Source organism: Leopardus geoffroyi, chromosome D2, assembly GCF_018350155.1.
Source record: "Leopardus geoffroyi isolate Oge1 chromosome D2, O.geoffroyi_Oge1_pat1.0, whole genome shotgun sequence".
Taxonomy (NCBI): Eukaryota; Metazoa; Chordata; class Mammalia; order Carnivora; family Felidae; genus Leopardus; species Leopardus geoffroyi.
Window position 1 is genome coordinate 80,061,420 of NC_059334.1, and position 19,355 is coordinate 80,080,774.

The window sequence follows — 19,355 nt, forward strand, 5'->3', positions numbered from 1 at the left end:
AGGACTAGTCAGTCCTGCTCAGAGGAGCCTCTCTCTCATCCTTCTTCAGGCCCAGCGGCCTCTCTCCTGGGGACTGCGGCCATCCCTGCCAGTCTACTCCCCACGTGACTTCCAGGCTAATCTCCCCGAAACACTACTCGGCCACGCGAAAACTTCCTCTGATTCTCAGACTCAGTGCAAAAGCTTCTCCCAGCAGACTGTTCCAGAAACATGCCATTCGCTCCTACCCCCATACCTTTGCTCTCGCTGCCTGGGGTGCTCGCCCTTCTGTCTTCACCTGCCCAAGGCTGGCCAGCGATGATAACCGACCCCATCTGCAACCAAATCCCTTCCCAACCAGGCCAATGGACCAGTCGCTTCTCCCTCCTATTCCCCAAACGTCTCCCCCGGAAAGACCTCCAACGTACATATTTATCTGGTACCCGTTACGAGTTTATGACAAAGTGGCAGGGTTTCTGCCCTCATGGTCCCAGGTGAAGGAGGCTCATACAAACAGGTAACTCAACAATTGGAAACCATGACTCGTGCTGTAAAGGCAGTAGCTTTCCTGGAAGGGCGAGCTCACTCACGACACCAGGCACGTGCAACCTGCTCTCTGCTCTCCCTTTCCCTCCCCGTCCCACCCTGCGGCGCTCCCCCTGTGGGAGAACAGTGCCTCAGAAGTCAGTGCTCTAGAAATATTTCCTGCACACATTCTCAGCATTTTCCCCTTCCAATGCAATATGTTTTTCTATTTTCTCTTCTCTCGTCCTGCTCCACGGCTGTTTCTCTTTTTTTGTGTTTGTTTGTTGGAAATGTTGTTCTCAATACTAGGATAAACTAACATTTTTTTTCCCCCCCGAAGTCGAGAGATTTCTATAGTAACCTCGCAGACTCCATACGGGGAATTGCTAAAAATGCTGGCTTCTTTTTCATCCCCAGGAGCCAGGAATGCAAATGGCAAATCACTTCCGGCTTGGACGCTCTTCAGGATTGATAGATGCTCCCCTGAATAGCTTCCAGTGGAGCGCTGCGGGGCCCTGGGGTCACCCAACGCCACCTGCAGGGGCTGCATTGACCACTCCCTGACTCCTCTTGGCCCTACATCACCACGATGATGGTAAGCAGAATCACCCAGGGTAACAAAGCACACTCCACTAGCTCCGCCTTTCTGGAAGGGCCCCGATCTTCCACACAGAACAACTATTTAAAGACACCAGCATGGCGCCCGGGGGGCTCAGTCGGTTGAGCGTCCGACTTCAGCTCAGGTCATGATCTCGCGGTCTGTGAGTTCGAGCCCCGCGTCGGGCTCTGTGCTGACAGCTCGGAGCCTGGAGCCAGCTTCGGATTCGGTGTCTCCCTCTCTCTCTGACCCTCCCCCGTTCATGCTCTCTCTCTGTCTCAAAAATAAATAAACATTAAAAAAAAAAAATAAAAAAATAAAGACACCAGCTACCCAGACTCTGTGCAGTAGCTCATTTTAAGTGCATTTAGATTCATTGCTTTTGATGTTAATTGCACCAACTGAGTTGATATTTGCCTAGTTTCTGGGCTTGCAAAGATGTCCAGGGAGCGAAGCTGAGTTAACACACAAGTGCTCTGTAGAACAGAATGGTGACCAGAGTCCTCGTATAAATGCCGGAGAATGCAGAGCCGCAGGGATGATGCACAGACCTCAAGTCCAAACACATCCTGATTTCTGAAGAACAAGACAGCAAGACCACCTCTTTAGCAAGCCCCACCTCTAAGTCTGTGCTGACAGGTGTCTGGAAGCTGTGTGTGAGCGTCTCAAATTAAATGACATTGAGACGAACTGGGGTTTCTGGGTTCCCTGGGATGAGGCGGGGAGCCCTCTCAGCTCAGCCTAATTGCTCCGACCTCAGGAATGTCCCCTGCACTGTCCCTGGGTGGCTGGCTCCTTCTCTCAGCACCCAGGACCCCTTGCTTTGAGCCACGTTAATGTGCCCTTGGTGAATCCTTGTTCTGTAAATGTATTCGTGAGGCTATCTGACTGTTCAGTCTCTTCAAACGGATTCTTAGGTATCCAAGGGGTTCTCATTCGTCAGCACCCCCTGAGTTTTCTAGCACCACGCGGGGGGCAAAGGCGGAACAGGATTTCACACGCCGAGCACTCAGCATTCAGGCTGCTCTTTTAGCCTGTCCTAATCAATGGCTGGACCCTTCCTCCTTCCAGGCCCAGTATGCAAATATTCTCGGCAGCTCAGAATTACTTGGTTTCTGTAACTAAATCTGGGGACAGTCTCAGCTGGGATTGACTTTTGCTCCTAACGGCACAAAAGTGCTAAGAGCTACAAAGGCATCAACCAGTAGTTCTCAAGCCTGGCCGTACATTAGAAACCCAAGGAGAGCGTTTCAAAACTTAGACCCTCCTGGGGCGCCTGGGTGGCACAGTCGGTTGGGCGTCCGACTTCAGCCAGGTCACGATCTCGCGGTCCGTGAGTTCGAGCCCCGCGTCGGGCTCTGGGCTGATGGCTCAGAGCCTGGAGCCTGATTCCGATTCTGTGTCTCCCTCTCTCTCTGCCCCTCCCCCGTTCATGCTCTGTCTCTCTCTGTCTCAAAAATGAATAAAACATTAAAAAAAAAAAATTAAAAAAAAAAAAAAAAAAAAAACTTAGACCCTCCAGACCCTTCTCCTAAGGGTTCTGCTTTAAAAAGTGGCCCAAGGTAGGGTTCAAGTACAAGTATTTTCCCAAATTTCCCCACGTGATTCTGTTATACAACCCAAGATCAGGGAGTCTGAATACCAAGGGGTAGTGTTATATTTTTCCTTGGTAACTGGGTTTCCCCATCGGTAAGGGAAGGATAACGGTCCCTGCCCTCCGGGGGTGGTGAGGAGACTGACCACGTTAATGCAGGTAAATTGCTAATATAGTAAATTGATGTAGGTCCTGCAATTGCTATTATCAGTGTATTCTAGATCCTTTTCCTTGTTCAACTGCCTATGACCAACATCCACAAGTCAGTGTTACCCCTTACATGCACAGTGAGTCTTTTTTTTTTTATGAGAGAGAGAGAGAGAGAGAGAAGGCAGTCTCCACACTCATCACAGAGCCTGATGAGGGGCTCGAGCCCATGACCCTGGGATCACCACCTGAGCCAAAATCAAGAGTCGGACGCTCAACTGACTGAGCCGCCCAGGTGCCCCAAACACACAGTGATTCTTAAGAACCCCTGTGTTAAATCAGAAAAGTCTGGCTTCAAATTCTGTTTCAACTATTTGCTGCAGGGGGAGCCTGCCTCTGGTCACTGGAACCCCAACAAGGCATTCTCAACCTACAAACTACAAGCATTTAGCGTGGCTTCAGAAAACCAAAATGATCCTTCAGATGCCTACCCCAAACACATCATCTTAATTTCTGGAAGGAAACACACACACACACGTGCACACACACACACAAGCAACTATGTCACAAGCATATGATACAATGCTCTTTGAGAAATCTGGATCTCACCTGGCGCATTTCCTTGTAGTTGTGGTGTTTGAAATCCAAGTCGTCGGTGGTGGTCATCTCATTCCGTCGGTGATAATAGTTATTTGGATCTGGGGACAGAAATACGGTTTTATTTTATTTTTATTTTTATTTTTTTTAATTTTTTCTTAACGTTTATTTATTTTTGAGACAGAGAGAGACAGAGCATGAACGGGGGAGGGTCAGAGAGAGAGGGAGACACAGAATCTGAAACAGGCTCCAAGCTCTGAGCTGTCAGCCCAGAGCCCGACGCGGGGCTCGAACTCACAGACAGTGAGATCGTGACCTGAGCCGAAGTCGGACGCTTAACCGACTGAGCCACCCAGGCGCCCCCACAAATACGGTTTTAAATTCACTCACATCGTCCTATTCCTTGTGGTGGTTCTGTTAGTGGCCTGATTCATGTGGACACACAAGCTAATCTCTAGCTTCAGAACATATGCACAGAGGGGAGAGAGCCAACGTTTGAGAAGCAGCTCAGGAGTCGGAGTTAGCCAGTGGTGGGAAGTGCGGACTTAGACCCAGAATGCCTGGTTCAAATCTCCACTCTTCTGCTTAAGTGCTGTGTGATCTTGGCTAAGTCACTGGAGCAGTTTCTGCCTTAGTCTCTTCACCACTAAACAGGGAAGAAAGGTCCTTCTCTCGTTGGTGTTTCCTTGCTTAATATTAACTGGGATCACTGATGTGCCTGGCAAACTCTCAGCACTGAATGAATGAATAAGTGAATGAATATCACCGCTATACACATGAATGGAAACTTCTGGAAGTGTGGTGCACACTATTAGTTACTCGCCCACCATCTAGTCCCTTTCCACCCTTCCTAACAGAAACCCAGTGCAGTTTGGGAATCACCCCAACACTTCTAGGAAGTACACCTCATATCCCAGCTCAGGGGGCCAGTGTGACTGGTCTCAGCCAATCAGAGCACAGCATCTCCTGGCCTCTCTTACTGGTCCAGATTGAAGGGAAGGACTTTAGTGGTGCAGAGCAGGAGTGAGTGAGAATCTCTCCGCGGTAGAGGACAGAGAGAACCCCACGAGCATCAGGAGCCGTCGAGTGACGCTACATCGGATCCCAACCAATCTCCCCTGGCACTCCCAACCGCATGAGATATCCAATTCCCTTACCCACTAAGCCGGGCGGGGGGTAGGGAGGGCAGGCACTGGGGTTTCTGTTGTTGCAGCTGGAACACCCCAACAGGCATGATCAGGCTATATTAACGCCGGTGACCCATGGACACTGGGATTCGGAGGTCTGGGGAGAGATGTCTGCTCTTAACTTGATTCTCTACCCCATATAAATGGACTCTTTTCGTCAATCCACATAGGCCGTGTTGTTCACATAATTATGAGAACAAAGGACCCTCAGAAGAAAGGACGGGCTGGGGAAGAAGAGGAGTCAGGAGGAGGAGAAGGGGGAGGGGCACTCAGTGGGCCTGGAGGTCTTTCTCTGGACGTGACCTACAGCCAGCCCCATGGCATCTCCAACTGGAGGATGAAGCTGGAAATCCTGGCTGGCTCCCGATGTAGAGAGCACACGTTGCTTTAGTCAGGTCGCTCTCCTACCCCAGACAAGGGTGTGGGCAAGGCTGGAGCCACAGCAGCCGTGGTTTGATCCAAGTGGCTCAAGGGGTGACTCCAGAGGCAGTGGCCGTGGCGGGTGACAGAGGGATGGACGTTGGCTCCGAGCGGTACCGGAGCAGTGGGTCCCGATTTGTGCCACCAAATGTGGTCCTCAGACCAGCCAGCCCTCGGGCTGCCTGTCAGACCCAGCCCAGACCTACTGAATCAGAATCCACACGTAAAAACAATCCCAGCTGATTCTACAGATCAGAAGTCTGAGGAACACCGTGTTAAAGTACTAAGCACCCCACCAGCAGGGACAAGGCACTCGATACACATGGCACACAGCTGCCGTCAACTGAACCAGCTGCACGATGTCTGTGTCCCCAGAACCACAGGTCGTGACTGCCCATAACCGACCTTGCCAGGGTTCACTAACCATTGGCTTCACGCTAGAAAACCCACCGGCTTCACGCTGGAGAACAGAGGCTACATGCAATGAGGTGAAAATCCCATATAGACCCAAACACCAAAAAACCCAGATTTTAATACCCACCAAGGTTTGCCCATAACACTAGTAGAAACAAGGACCGCCACTGAAAGGGAATTAGAACCAGGGCGAGCTGGCATGCTGTCCAGGAAAGAAAGCAAAAGCAGATCTGATCGAGTTTAGCACAGGCTCCCCAGTTAGTTTCAAGCACTCGGCTTCCAGGAGCGTGGGTTGACCACACCCTCACGCGAACCGCCTCCCCTTGGATTTCCAAGCCTGTGTGTCTCAAAGCAAAAGGTAAGCATATTTTCCACGTTAATTTGCACTTTATTTACCCGTAGGATGCTTCCTAAGAGCGACTCCACACTCCCCAAGTCCCAGGGGCCTCTTTGCAAAACTCTTTAAAGCCGCTTGGGCTTCAAACTCAAATTAGGCCTTGAAGGTTCTTCAAAAGGATTGAAGAAAAACTCAGAACTCTAAGTACAGAGGAACTCCACGTTTGGCAACATCATGCCCTCCTTAAGACTAATCAATTTGCCTAGGGACAAGGGTACAAGTTCCAAAAACTGTCTCAAAACCACAGGTCGGTATTTTTCACAACTTTCTACCTCCCACATTTTGAGCAAAGAATTCTTTATTTGCCCACTTACTCCGACTGGATAAGGTTTTATTGAGAACCTACGAGAAGCTCAGTACTGTAGGTAAAGAGATGGGTAAGAACCAAGCCAAGCCCTCTGGGGGCCCAGGGTCTGCAGACAGAGCCAACTGGTCAAAGCCACGGTCCCCTTCTTCTTTCTGTGGACAAAAGATCCCTTCTGCCCGCGGGGAATGTATTCCAGATGGCTTGGATAAAATTGCCTTGCCCAGCATGCAGAGGCATGAGTATGTGGCCAAGGTCCAGCCATGAAACATGTGTCCCTGTACCCACAGTCACTGGCTCAGAGGGGATCCCAAGATCCTAGGGTCCAAGCTGGGCCAATGAGATGACTTTCCTCCCAGACACGGGAGGACAAGACTCTCCTTCTGTAGGAGTTGCTCACATTGTGGGATGGGTTTGGGGTGTTGGTCTCCCTGTCCGTGAGATGGAGAGAAGGGGAGCCCCGACATAGTAGAACTACTCTTTCCTGAAGCCAGAGTCGGAGTCAGATCCACCCCTGGAGTTTTTGTGTATGTGAGCCAAAACTGTCCTCCCCTACCCCACAAGCTAATTAGAATAGGGCTTCTGGCATTTGAAACACAAGTCCCGATTCAGTCTGCGAGGCCTTTATCCCCACAGATGGAGCTTTGGAAAAATCAGTTGCCTTGCTTCCCTTGGCTTGTTTGGTTGCACACGTCATATGTGCTGAAAACCAGTCAATTCCTTCCGGAACACCTTAGTTATGGGGACAAACTCCCGGAGGGGCATGTGGAGCATGCCATCTCCCTGACTGTTCTTCTCTTATTCAGCTACTCAAAATCCTCCTCTGCCTGAACCTGTCTACTGATTATACCTTTTGGGGGTTGAATTATGTCCCCCCTGCCACCCCAAAAATATATGTCAGAGTCCTAACCCCCGGTACTTTAGAACATGACCTTATTTGGAGCGAGAGTTTTTACAGAGGTCAGCAAGTTAAAATGTGGTCATTACAGGTTAAGCATCCGACTTCGGCTCAGGTCACGATCTCACAGTTCATGAGTTTGAGCCCCGTGTCGGTCTCTATGCTGACAGCTCGGAGCCTGGAGCCTGCTTGGGATTCTGTGTCTCCCTCTCTCTCTGTCCCTCCTCTGCTTGCTCTCTGTCTCTGTCTCTCAAAAATAAATAGACATTAAAAAAAGAGAATGAGGTGACGAGAGTGGGCCCTGATGCATCGTGCCTGATGTCTCCAGCAAGGGGGATGCAGACACAGAGGTAAGCAGGCAGGGAGGAGTCCCGGTGGAGGGGAGGGCACAGGTGTGGCAATGCATCTACAAGACCCAGAACCACCGACTGCCAGCAGGCCCCCAGAAGTGGGGCAGAGGCACGGGGAAGATTCTCCACCACGGCCTGAGGAAGAGCCAGCCCTGCTGACGTCTTGACCTAGGGCTTCTGGCCTCCAGAACGGAGACAATAGCTTCGTGTTACCATCACCTCCCAGGTTCTGGTACTCTTCATGGGAGCCCCAGGAGACTGCCTACGCACCTGGGACATCCCTGCCTCCTCACGGCCCGGACACCCGCTCTTCCTGTCCCCAAACACACACCAGCTCACCACACAGGGCTCTTTTTACAAGAACAGTGAGGACTCGAGACCAAACCCCATCCCTGGAAATCCAGGGGGGAGCCAAGGTTCTCGAACTGATGTGCTTCGCTGTCTCTGCTACTTTGGGGACCTCGCTTGACTGGGGGTGGGCGTTCAGCGGGGAGAGGAGAGGCTGTCTTTGCTGGAAAGGAGGCTCACGTGCAATCAAGAACCGCTGGGCTCACGATTCCTTTGACATGCTCTATCCAGAGCAGGCAACACGCAGGGGTAGAGGTTAGAGGTCGTGGGGACGGCGGGGAAGGAGGGCGAGGAAGCGATTACTCAATGGACCCAGGGTGTGTCTATGGGTCATGATGAAATTCAGAAACTAGACAAAGCCAGTGCTTGCACAGCTTGGGAATGTGCTAAGTACCACGGAACCGTATCTTTAAAATGGTTCGTTGAAGGGGACCTGGGTGGCTCAGTCGGTTAAGCTTCTGACTCGGGCTCAGGTCGTGGTCTCACGGTTTGTGAGTTCTAGCCATGAGTCAGGCTCTGTGCTGACAGCTCGGAGCCTGGATCCTGCTTTGGACTCTGTGTCTCCCTCTCTTTCTTCCTCTCCCCTGCTCGCACTCTGTCTCTCCCTCTCTCAAGAATAAACAAACATGAAAAAAATTCAAAATGGTTAATTGTACATTATGTGAGTTTCACTTCTTTTTTTTTTAATGTTTATTTTTGAGAGAGGGAGAGAGAGAGAGAGAGAGGAGAGAGAGAGGAGGGGCAGAGAGAGAGGGGGAGACACAGCATCCGAAGCAGGCTCCAGGCTCCGAGCTGTCCGCACAGAGCCCGACGCGGGGCTCGAACCCACGAACCGTGACATCATGACCTGAGCCGAAGTCGGACGCTGAACCAACGGAGCCACCCAGGTGACCCTCACTTCTTTTTTTTAAGAAAAGGACTCCCCGGCCTCTCCCCAAGGAAATGCCCGCCACTGTGGCCCAAAGCCCCGACTCCTGAGTGCAGATAACCTGGCACCAGATGCAAGCTGAGTACCAAAGAGCCAGCCCCCTGATGAAAAGAGGTCACAGGTGTCCAGGCCCCACCTGACTGTTATGACAAGGTCCCTCCAAGAGGAGGAAGGGGAAGAGCTGGAGCCCCTGACAGAGGCCGTTTTCATGCCAGGTCATTACTGTCCGCGGAAGCATCAAACCCTGCTACGAGGGGCTGCAAAGGCAGAGCATATGGTGAGGTCGATTTCTTTTCGCCCCTTTTCACGTAGCCCTACTGCGTAATGGCTCCGCTGTGCCGCACACAGGAGCCCAGGAACCCCTCCGATCTGACGTTGTTTCTCCAGACCGTCCTGGGGCCAATCGGCAGCCTGACAGGAGGACCTCTCAGAAAAGACAGTTGTTAGGAGGGCTGAAGTTTTTACACTTTCCCAATAACCAACATGGGGCAGGTGCACCAGGAAGAGAAACCACAGGTTTATTGAAACTCAGTAAGGGCAGGTTCTTTCCAGGAAAGACAGGCTACAGCCAGCAAGGCCGGACCCCCCTGAATGGAGAGTGGTTTCCCTGGGGGAAAGGATGCCCGGCACACTTCCCTTGTTACACTGTGAGAGAGCTCTTGGGAGGGGGGGCGGGGGGTCAGCATAAGTGTCCACCTCCTCTCGGAATCCCTGGGCCCTGCCCCAGGACAGGCACATCCTACGTGTCTGATGTACGAATGCACGAGTGAGGAATGAATGAGTGGGTGGGTGGGTGGATGGATACACATCCCAATCCAGTTATTTAGGAAAGACTGTTTATGAAGAGGATAACACGTTCTGGGGCCAGGAGACCTCTGAGAAGGAGCCCACTATACGGTCCGCTGCTATTCCTCATCGCCGTGGCAGAACAAAGACTAGAAGGCAGGGCAGAGGGGGTGGCGAATGACAATCACATCCTGGGGATTCGGGACAATTAGGGAACCCTACACCACCCCTGGGTCCCTTAGTGCACTAGCTTTCTAGGGCCTACTGTAACAAAGTACCATAACCTAGGTAGCCTGGAACAAATTTACCATCTCACAGCTATGAACGATAGAGATCTGAAATCAGCTCAAGGCTCTAGGGGAGCGTCCTTCCTTGCCCCTTCCTAGCTTCTGGCAGTTGCTGTCAACCCCCGGCTTGTAGCCACGTCACGCAATCTCTGCCCCTATCACCCCATGGCCTTCTCTCTGTGTGTCTGTTTTCTCTTCCTAAGGACACCAGTCATTGGATTTAGGGCCCACCCTAATCTTCGCCAGTCACACCCGCAAAGACCCTACTTCCAAATAAGATCACTTCCAAGGTTCCAGATGGACATGAATGTGGGGGTTAGGGTTAGGGTTAGGGTTAGAACCCAATGCACTCAGTCATGGCATGCCTTACAAGGCAAAGGCCACTAGGGGAGGACCGCCCCCCTTTCCGAACTGAGCTACTTCGGTATAGTAAGAGGTAGGCTTCTTGCTGTGTTACTGATCCCGGGGAAGGAGGGAAATCTGTGGTTCCCCACGTGACCTGCTCTCTCAACCCCAAATCTCAGAGTCCTCTGCACAAGCGGGAGACAGGAGAGGGAGGCGTCCTGGTTTCTGGAAAAGGAGAGGTTGATGCCCGTCAGCGGGTCGTAAGAGCAGCCAGTGGCCTACACCCTACATAACAGGGGACAAAACAAAAGCACGACACGAAGAAATGAAACACCTTCTCTCTCGTCCTCCCATCATCCGTGGGGTCTGGTGACCTGAGAAATGAGTTAGCCACAGAACCAAACTGTCCAGCCAAGGGCAGTGAAAGAAGGAGGGGGAAGTGGGGGAAAATGATAATTGTTCTGCACTGAGCACGAGGGCTCTCGTCTAGTCGTCCTGGCGCCTGTGCATCAGGGATGGAAGGGCAGTGAACAGTGACGATGAAGAAGGAGGGCAGCCTGCGTGCATTCCAGGGGAGCAGCTGAGTCCTTCTCGTGAACTCGTGGTTTTGAAAGGCAAGGCTCCAACAAGCCAGGATGGGAGGAAGGAGAGGAAGGGCATTCATGGTCTTTATCTAAAAAAGAAAGAGATAGGGGGCGCCCGGGCGGCTCAGTTGGTTAAGCATCCGACTTTGGCTCCGGTCACCATCTCGCGGTCCGTGAGTTCGAGCCCCGCGTCAGGCTCTGTGCGGACAGCTCGGTGTGAATAAACATCAGTGGAGACCGTACTCTCAAATCAAGGGGGTAGGGGACTAATGGGGTAAGCGGACCAGGCGGAGCACTGGGAGAAGACACGTGAAGCAGAAGGCAAAAGTGACTGGAGACTGTAGGCAGCCACCCCAGGTAGCCCCAGAAATCCCAGGGGGCGGGGAGGGACACTAAGGACCTCTCATAGGTCCGTGGGGAGGGCTTGAGTCATTTCACTGGCATGTTGGGGGAAAAGGCAGAAGGACTTAGTCCCAGTTCTACAGGGAAGGGATTACCTCCGCTTTAGACCCAAGCCCAGCAAAGCACAGAGTATTTCCAGAAGCTGGACAAGAGCACAGGCGCCGGGGGATGATACTACAGCACGAACCGAGGTCTGATCTAAGCCAGAGCTCATGCCCTTTCCATCCACCCAGCTTCCTTGAAACGGACATGGATTCTTCTCTTTTTTTTCCAGATCAGACAAGGCCCAGGCCATGAGCAATGACACAGACAGGCTGCAGCTGGTACACAGCCATTCCCAAGAGTTCTTCCAGTCTCATCAGAAAGAGGCTGGGGGCGCCTGGGTGGCTCAGTCGGTTCAGCGTCCGACTTCGGCTCAGGTCACGATCCCACGGCTCGTGGATTCGAGCCCCGCGTCGGGCTCTGTGCGGACAGCTCGGAGCCTGGAGCCTGCTTCCGATTGTGTGTCTCCCTCTCTCTCTCTCTCTGCCCTCCTCTGCTCACTCTCTCTCAAAAATGAATAAAGACGTTGAAAAAAAATTTAAAGAAAAAGAGGCTGAGAAAACATCACCCTCAGCAAAGGAAGATAAAATAAAGGCCACAGTAACTTTGTGTGTGGATTCCTGTCTTTGCAAAGCCCAGGCCTGGGCCCCAAATAATGACCGGTTCCACGGGATAAGTGAGTATTCCAGCTGTGGCCTTTGTGAAGAAAAATGAAAGGTAGCAAAGCAAATAAACTTCCAAGGTCTTTGCCGCCATGCTGACCCAGGGGAGCCCCTTCCTTCCCCAGTTTACCCATATTGATGATGGCGGGGGGCGCTGGCTGAAACATTCCAGGTCAGCAACATGGGCGGTGGTCTTGCAAAAGAACTATTTTCTCAGTGATTTATGACTGGGAGGGTCTGTGTATCAGGAGGAAGGAAGGGTCTCCCCTAGGAGGGACTCTGAGGGTCCGAGCCCACTCGCAGGAATAGACATGGGGCATCACCCCTTAGCAGCTCCCCCCACGCTTGACAGGAAACGAGCTCCTATCCCCAGACCCGTGCACAGCTCCCCGTGAGGTCCTGAGTCGAATCCGAGAACCCCAGACACGTCAGCACGGTGTGCAGAGGGAGGGCAGTCACTCAGACCTGGTGGCCGGGAAGACGAGGGGGGGAGGAGTGGCGACGTTCCCCAGGGATCAGACACTCACAGTAGGAGCCGCCGAGCAGGAGCGGGGCCCAAGCATCGCCATCCCCGGCCCTGAAAGTCACTTCCCGGCATCCTGGCCACGGTCCTGTTGCCCTGCGGGGAAATCGTGTGCAGAGCGATGGGGCCCTTTTCAGAAACAGATTCTACACATGGCAGTATTGTTTGCAGTAACGAAATAGCTGAACATCACCAACACTGTGATCTTTTATTTTCTTTTTTTGAGAGAGAGAGAGAGAGCACAAGGGGGGCAGGGGAAGAGAGAGAGAGGGAGAGAATCCCAAGCAGGCTCTGCACTGTCAGCACAGAGCCTGATGAGGGGCTCGATCTCACAAAAGCACAAGATCATGACTCCCAGGTGCCCCCACACTGATCTTGAAGTCAACCAGCATGTGCCTTTTTTTTTTATGTTTATTTTTCAGAGAGAGAGAGACAGAGCGTGAGTGATGGAGGGGCAGAGAGAGAGGGAGACACAGAATCCGAAGCAGGCTCCAGGCTCTGAGCTGTCAGCACGGAGCCTGACGCGGGGCTCGAACTCACAAACTGTGAGATCATGACCTGAGCTGAAGTCGGACGCTTAAGTGACGGAGCCAACCAGGTGCCCCAGCCAGAGCGTGTCTTAACCTGAAACATTCACGGTTAAAAATGTATCTTCCTAGGCTCTCCCCAGCTTCCGGCATGCATAGATCTTTATGTGTACTCATCCAGAATGGACGAGACCATTCAAATGTGGGGAAGAGGACTTTCTTTTTAACGTCTAAAAAAATGAACCACCTAGAATGCATTATGCTAAGGGAAATAAGTCCATCGGAGAAAGATACATACCATAGGATTTCCATGGGAATAAAAGGCATAAGCCTAGCGGATATAGTCGATGATACCACAACAGTGTTTACCGTGACAGACGACAGCTATACTCGGAGTGAGCACAGCATAACATATAAACTTATCAAATCGCTACATTGTACACCTGAAACTAATGTCACATTGTGTGCCAACTATGCTCAAACAAAAATAAAAAAGAATAGGGGCCCCTGGGTGGCTCAGTCGGTTAAGCGTCTGACTTTGGCTCAGGTCATGATCTCGCCCGTGTGTGGGTTCAAGCCCCGCATTGGGCTCTCTGCTGTCAGCATGGAGCCCGCTTCAGATCCTCTGTCCCCCTCTCTCTCTGCCCCTTCTCCACTCATGCTCTCTCTCTCTCTCTCTCTCTCAAAAAATAAACTTAAAAAAAAAATAAAGAAATAAAAAAGAATAAAATATTTTTTACAGTAAAAAAATTTAATTGTGGTAAAAGATTTACATAATTCACCATCCTGAGCGTTTTTTTTTTTTTTTTTTAATTTTTTTTTTTTCAAGGTTTATTTATTTTTTTGGGACAGAGAGAGACAGAGCATGAACGGGGGAGGGGCAGAGAGAGAGGGAGACACAGAATCGGAAACAGGCTCCAGGCTCCGAGCCATCAGCCCAGAGCCTGACGCGGGGCTCGAACTCACGGACCGCGAGATCGTGACCTGGCTGAAGTCGGACGCTTCACCGACTGCGCCACCCAGGCGCCCCCCTGAGCGTTTTTAAGGGCACATTTGAGTAGTGTTAAATATATCTGCATTGTTGTAAGACAGATCTCTAGAACCTTCTCATCTTGCAAAACTGAAACTGTAAGCATAAACAACTCTCTCCATTTTCTTTTAGTTCTGAGCTTTAAAAATCCTATTAATAGACTATGGCATGCGGTAATTCATTTTCCAGTTCAAAAGTTTCTGGAAACATTACTCATGACGGACTTGAAAAGAATCACCACCTTCCTCTGCCCCGACCTGAGGGTTCACAGGAGGATGGTAAGAACAGAACAAAGAGAGCAGAAGCAAAGGTAAATGAATTTTTCATAAATAAGAGTTCCAGGAAAAACAGGCTCCGGGCGGTTGCATTCAGACCACAAAGTCACCTTAGGTCTGGGCGGCTGAGTTCGTTCGGTCATCTCTGCCTTTGGCCTCGTGAACTTGCACAAAGGGACCGTGCCAACCACAGGGCAGTGAGCAAGGTTCACTTGCCCATGTGGACTTGGGGGCCCCTGTGAGGCCCCAGTCCCTCAGATGTGACCACCACCACGTGGCGTCACAAAGGCCAGCTCCCCTCTGGGCAGACTGCTAAGTAGCTGTGAGAAGAAAGAGGGCCCTAAACATTTGGGGTGGGAAAAGAGAGCCATTCCAAGTCTGCACTTGAAACCCACCTGGAATTCACACTGTTAACTCTGTCTTTGTGTTTAAGTTGCCCCACGGACCTATCTTCAAACACACACACACATCCCAAGAATAACTTCACGGGGAAATATTTATTTCATGAGACTCTCACAGGATGCCCTTTGCCCCTTACCAACAACGGATGAATTCCTGCCCACAGACAGACACCGGGACCTTCTCTTTAAAGCAAGCAGACTGAAGCTGTGCTGAGCGACACAGGAGCACACAGGACCGCTCACATACCCTCCTGCATCTGTGTCTCCAGTCTACGCATTCCAGAAAGCCCAGAGGCCCTGGGCCGCAGCACACAGGACCTGTGATTGCAACTCCAGCACAAACCAGCCCCATAGGAGGCCCAGGTCCCAAACCAGGCTGGCCTCGAACATCCTCTCTGGATCAGCCTTGAAAACGCACACGCCCTTGGAGCCAGCGATCCTGTTTACCGTAACCTAATGTTAAACGCCAATCCTATAAATTGAATGATCCTGTAATTTAGACAATAATCGTGGAAGCACACAAGGGCCCAGAAACAAAGACATTCCTTGTGCGGTTCTTTATGGAACCAAAACACTGGGAACAACTGAACACCCCACTGCAAGGCAGACTAAAAACAGGACGTGGTCAACAGACTAGATGACGCATTCACAAGACAGATGGTCTCTAATGGTCTTAATGACATAAAAAAGGTTTCACGATCTAGTAAGTACAAATAGATAACAAAGAATCTGTCTGGTGCAAGTGTGAGTAGGTAGGTAGAGAGGCCCATCTCTCTCACCAATGCAGAGTTTGTATTCTAAACATTCATCCTTGGCGAAGCAAGAACGTGGGTATTATGCGATTGACAGAAAGGCAATAAGTGACATTAAACATGCTTTGAAAACACAGCAAACGTGTGGGGGGCTGGATGGCGACAGAAATGGCCTGATGGACACTGTAACACCTGAGAACATCAGAGCTGGTGGTTCACTTCCTCCAAGTAGGGGAGCCCCAGAAGTGGCAAGCCCTCACTCTCTTGTTGGGCAAGAATGGTAAGGAAAGCTATAACCCAAAGCTGAACACCTTGCACCCTAGGGACCGACTGCGGGTGGACAGGGATGTGGAAATTCCTACAGGCCCTGATGAAGAGCCTTAGGAACGTTCTAGGAGCCCACTTCCTTCCCTGGAGATGTCCAGTCAGGATGAAGGGGCTGCCATCCACAAGGCTTCCCATGGGCACAAACTCACAAGTTCTGAAAGGCCAGACAGAGCCGGTCATGAGCCAGACCAGATCAGCCTGTCCAGAGCAGGTACCAGCAAGGATCCAGACGACACGTGTGAATTCCAGCCCGCCTCTTCCTGCCACCCTGAGGTCACACCCAGATGCCACTGTGTGAAAACAGGCCACGGGGAATACAACGGCCTCAAGGGACAAGCGTTTACCCCAAGACACAGGCACCCAAGCAAAGCGACTTCAACCGAAAAGAGGCGACGTACACGGCCACACGTACCCACCCACGGTCTGGGTAGAGGAAGGGTAGCGGGAACACTCTACCCAGAGTAGCAGGAACACTCAAAGACAAGGAAACATGCCACCAGAAATTCGCTCTAGTTTTTTTCTTTTGCTTGCTTCTGAGTGGTGGTGTTGAGTGAATTTTCAACCTTGAAACACGCATCCTCTTAAAATCCCAGTCGGCAAAACCACAGCTGGCGCGTCCATTTGCTACTACCCCCCAAATATCCGTGGTGTTTCCGAGGAGGGTTACGGGAGATTTTTATTTACTTCCTTTCTGCTTCGTTCTGTTTTCTAAACATTCTGCAATAGATGTGGTATGTATATATATATATATATTTTTTTTTTTTTTTCCACGAGAAAAATATTGCTTGGCACGTCTGTAGTCACCTTGGCCAGGCACCCGTTCTCCACCAGCACCCCACCTGCAGCAAATACGGAAAAGCAAGCCCACCTGGCAGCGGACAGCCCAGGATCTCCATCCTCATACAGATGCTCCCGTTGTCGAACCAGGACCGTGGATTTATGCGGATGTAGCGGGCCACCATGGGGACGGGCAGCTCGTTGAGAACAGGGATCTCTTTTTCACTGTTTCCTTCAAATATCTATTTATGCATGAGGGGGAAAAGGGAGGATCTTTCAGAGCCTGATTGCCAAGGGATAAAAGGGTCAGTAAACTATTCACTCCATAAGACTTTACTGAGAAACGCCCAATATGTGCTGGGCATTGAGGGGAGAAGAGAAATGAATCAGGCGTAGACCCTGCCCTCAGGACGCCCCCAATCTCCTGGGGCAGTGGGGAGAAAAGGAGGAGGTAATACTTAGATAACCCGGGCGAAAGCTCTTAGTGCCATGACAGAGGGACAGCCAACGGAGCTCTGGGATTTCAGAAGAAGGGAGGGACCAGACAGAGCTTCAGGGAGCAGGTGGCGTGTGAACTGGCCTCGAAGGCAAACTATTTAGATCTGTAGGGACGGCAGGGATTCTAGAGAAAAGCAGCAGCAATGACTGGAGAAGCCCAGAGGTGGGATTCAGAAAGAGCAGAGTAGCTAGCTCACTGCCACTGGAACACAGGAGGAGCGTGTGCAGGGGGTGAGAACGAGAAAGAAGGTTGAAACCGGAGGCTGCCGTCAGATTGTCCAAGACTCTGGACACCACGTTAGGAAGGACGCGCCTGAGAACCGGAGGAAGAGGGTGGCATGGTCAGAACCGGCGGATCTGGAGCGGATCACGGAGCGCAAAGATGGGGGTCGGTCACTGACGAGGCGGGGGAACTGCTGTCACTGAGCCGCTGCGAGGGACCCCAGCATACTGCACGTGCCACCAGTCTCCCAAGGCTGACCTGGGAGCTGTGGAAGACACTGCGTCCCAGCGGCTGGGAGCGCACATTAGCTCTAAACGGGCCACCTGGCACTGAGCTTCGGGGCACGGCCGAGAGGGGCGCCACCCGTCATCGGCGTGAGTTGACACGGAACCCGCAGACAGCGAGGGGGCACGCACGGCCTCTCTCCGCACACACCCGCACAGCCGGACACCAAGGGCATGCACAGAGAGAAGAGGAAACTCACCATGTCTCCCGATCCATTCTTAACAGTGACCCACGTGTGGCTGTCATTGCTCACCATGACCTTGTAGGAGGTCACCCAGTCGCTCCTAAGGGAAAATAAAACGTCACTGGGACTACACGTTGTAAAAGGCCCATCTATTCCCCGTAGAGGCGTAGCAATGAGGGAAGTGCCGTTAGCCCCCGAACAACACGGTTATGAACGGCACGGGTACACTTCTACGCGGATTTTTTTTTTTTTTTTTCATTTTTAAATGTTTATTTGAGAGAGAGAGAGTAGGGGAAGGTGAGAGAGAGAAGGAGACAGAGAATCCCAAGCAAGTTCTGTGCTGTCAGCTCGGGGCTCAAACTCACAAACCACGAGATCATGACCTGAGCTGAAATCAAGAGTCGGACGCCTCACTGACTGAGCCACCCAGATGCCCCAGCGGTTAAGTTTTTAGAGAGTCAGAAGTTATACCCAGATTTTTGACTGCACAGGGTGTCGGCACCCCTAACCCCTGCGTGGTTCGAGGGCCAACAGCAGGTCCCAGAGGTGGAAGACGCTTTTGATCACACATAAAGACACAAGCGTTTACGTATTTGTTGATTCTGCACATTACATCACACACAACAGTCGAGTTCCGCGTGGAAAAACAACCTCAGTAAAAACTGCCAAGTCCCTCTAGAAATTTCCTTTGGAAAATGACTTGGGAACATAACACACTAGATGCCACGAACCACAAACCTAACAGTCTGACTAAGAGACACTGGGCTTCTCCTTGGCTGTCCCTCCACCCCCAGCAATGATCCAGTGACAGCTGGGCCCAACGCCAGACCCGCCATCACCCCCCCCCCCCCCCCCCCACCGCACAGAGATCACGGAGGTGACAACGGCCATGAATGGACTTCCCACAGTGGGGGTCAACCCGATAGACCACGCGAAACAACCACCTTCGTGTGGAAAACACATCTTTTTCCCTCGAGCCTCAGTCGTTTATAACATTCGTTGTTAATTGATACGGAAGATTCTTTCTGAGCACCGTCCTTTTTAATTTTTAAAATACTGGAACTAAACACCAATGTAGTGATCCTCTGGAACATTCCGCCAGGTGAAGCCCTCGGAGCCCTTCTTTTCCTCCTGTGAAATCTGCCTGGACTCAGGATCCAGGTATATCCCGCTACGGTTCTGAGTTTCTGAATCAGTGCTGCCTAGTAAAGTTCACGTAGAAAGATGCGCTGTGTTTATTCATTCTGGCTCATCTGGCTTGTGAAAATCATTCCTAGGTGCTTTTATTCGTGCTTGGAAACAAACCCTCCCCTCCAGCCTTCTCTCTCCCCTTCTGTCCTCCTCACCAGCTTCGTCTGAATACCTGCCGAAAGCCAGAAGCTGTCCAACAACCTGTCCCCCACCCCCAGGAGGGTGAAGGCTGAGCCCACGCCTGCAGATTTAGATGCACCAGGCATGTCTTCTGAAAGGCACCTCGGCACAGCTCAGGTCTTTTGCGCTGGAAAATAGCCTTGCCCCAAACAGCAACCTGTTTCCCACGTTCAAATAACCTCCAAAGGCCTTGAAACTGCAGCCCCTTGGGGCGCCTGGGTGGCGCAGTCGGTTAAGCGTCCGACTTCAGCCAGGTCACGATCTCGCGGTCCGTGAGTTTGAGCCCCGCGTCGGGCTCTGGGCTGATGGCTCAGAGCCTGGAGCCTGTTTCCGATTCTGTGTCTCCCTCTCTCTCTGCCCCTCCCCCGTTCATACTCTGTCTCTCTCT

General features: G+C 51.6%; 1 protein-coding gene across 4 annotated transcripts in view; it reads right to left on the reverse strand.

Moving 5' to 3' along the window:
• The window catches only part of CPXM2 (carboxypeptidase X, M14 family member 2), a 140,951-nt gene that overhangs the window by 28,190 nt on the left and 93,406 nt on the right, over positions 1-19,355 (reverse strand). For all 4 annotated transcript variants that reach the window (XM_045439150.1, XM_045439148.1, XM_045439149.1 and 1 more), the window contains 3 exons: positions 17,612-17,696; positions 16,498-16,648; positions 3,453-3,541 (listed from right to left, as the gene is read on the reverse strand). In XM_045439150.1, coding sequence (XP_045295106.1) covers positions 3,453-3,541; positions 16,498-16,648; positions 17,612-17,696 — 325 coding nt within the window. The remainder of the gene's footprint in view (positions 1-3,452; positions 3,542-16,497; positions 16,649-17,611; positions 17,697-19,355) is intronic.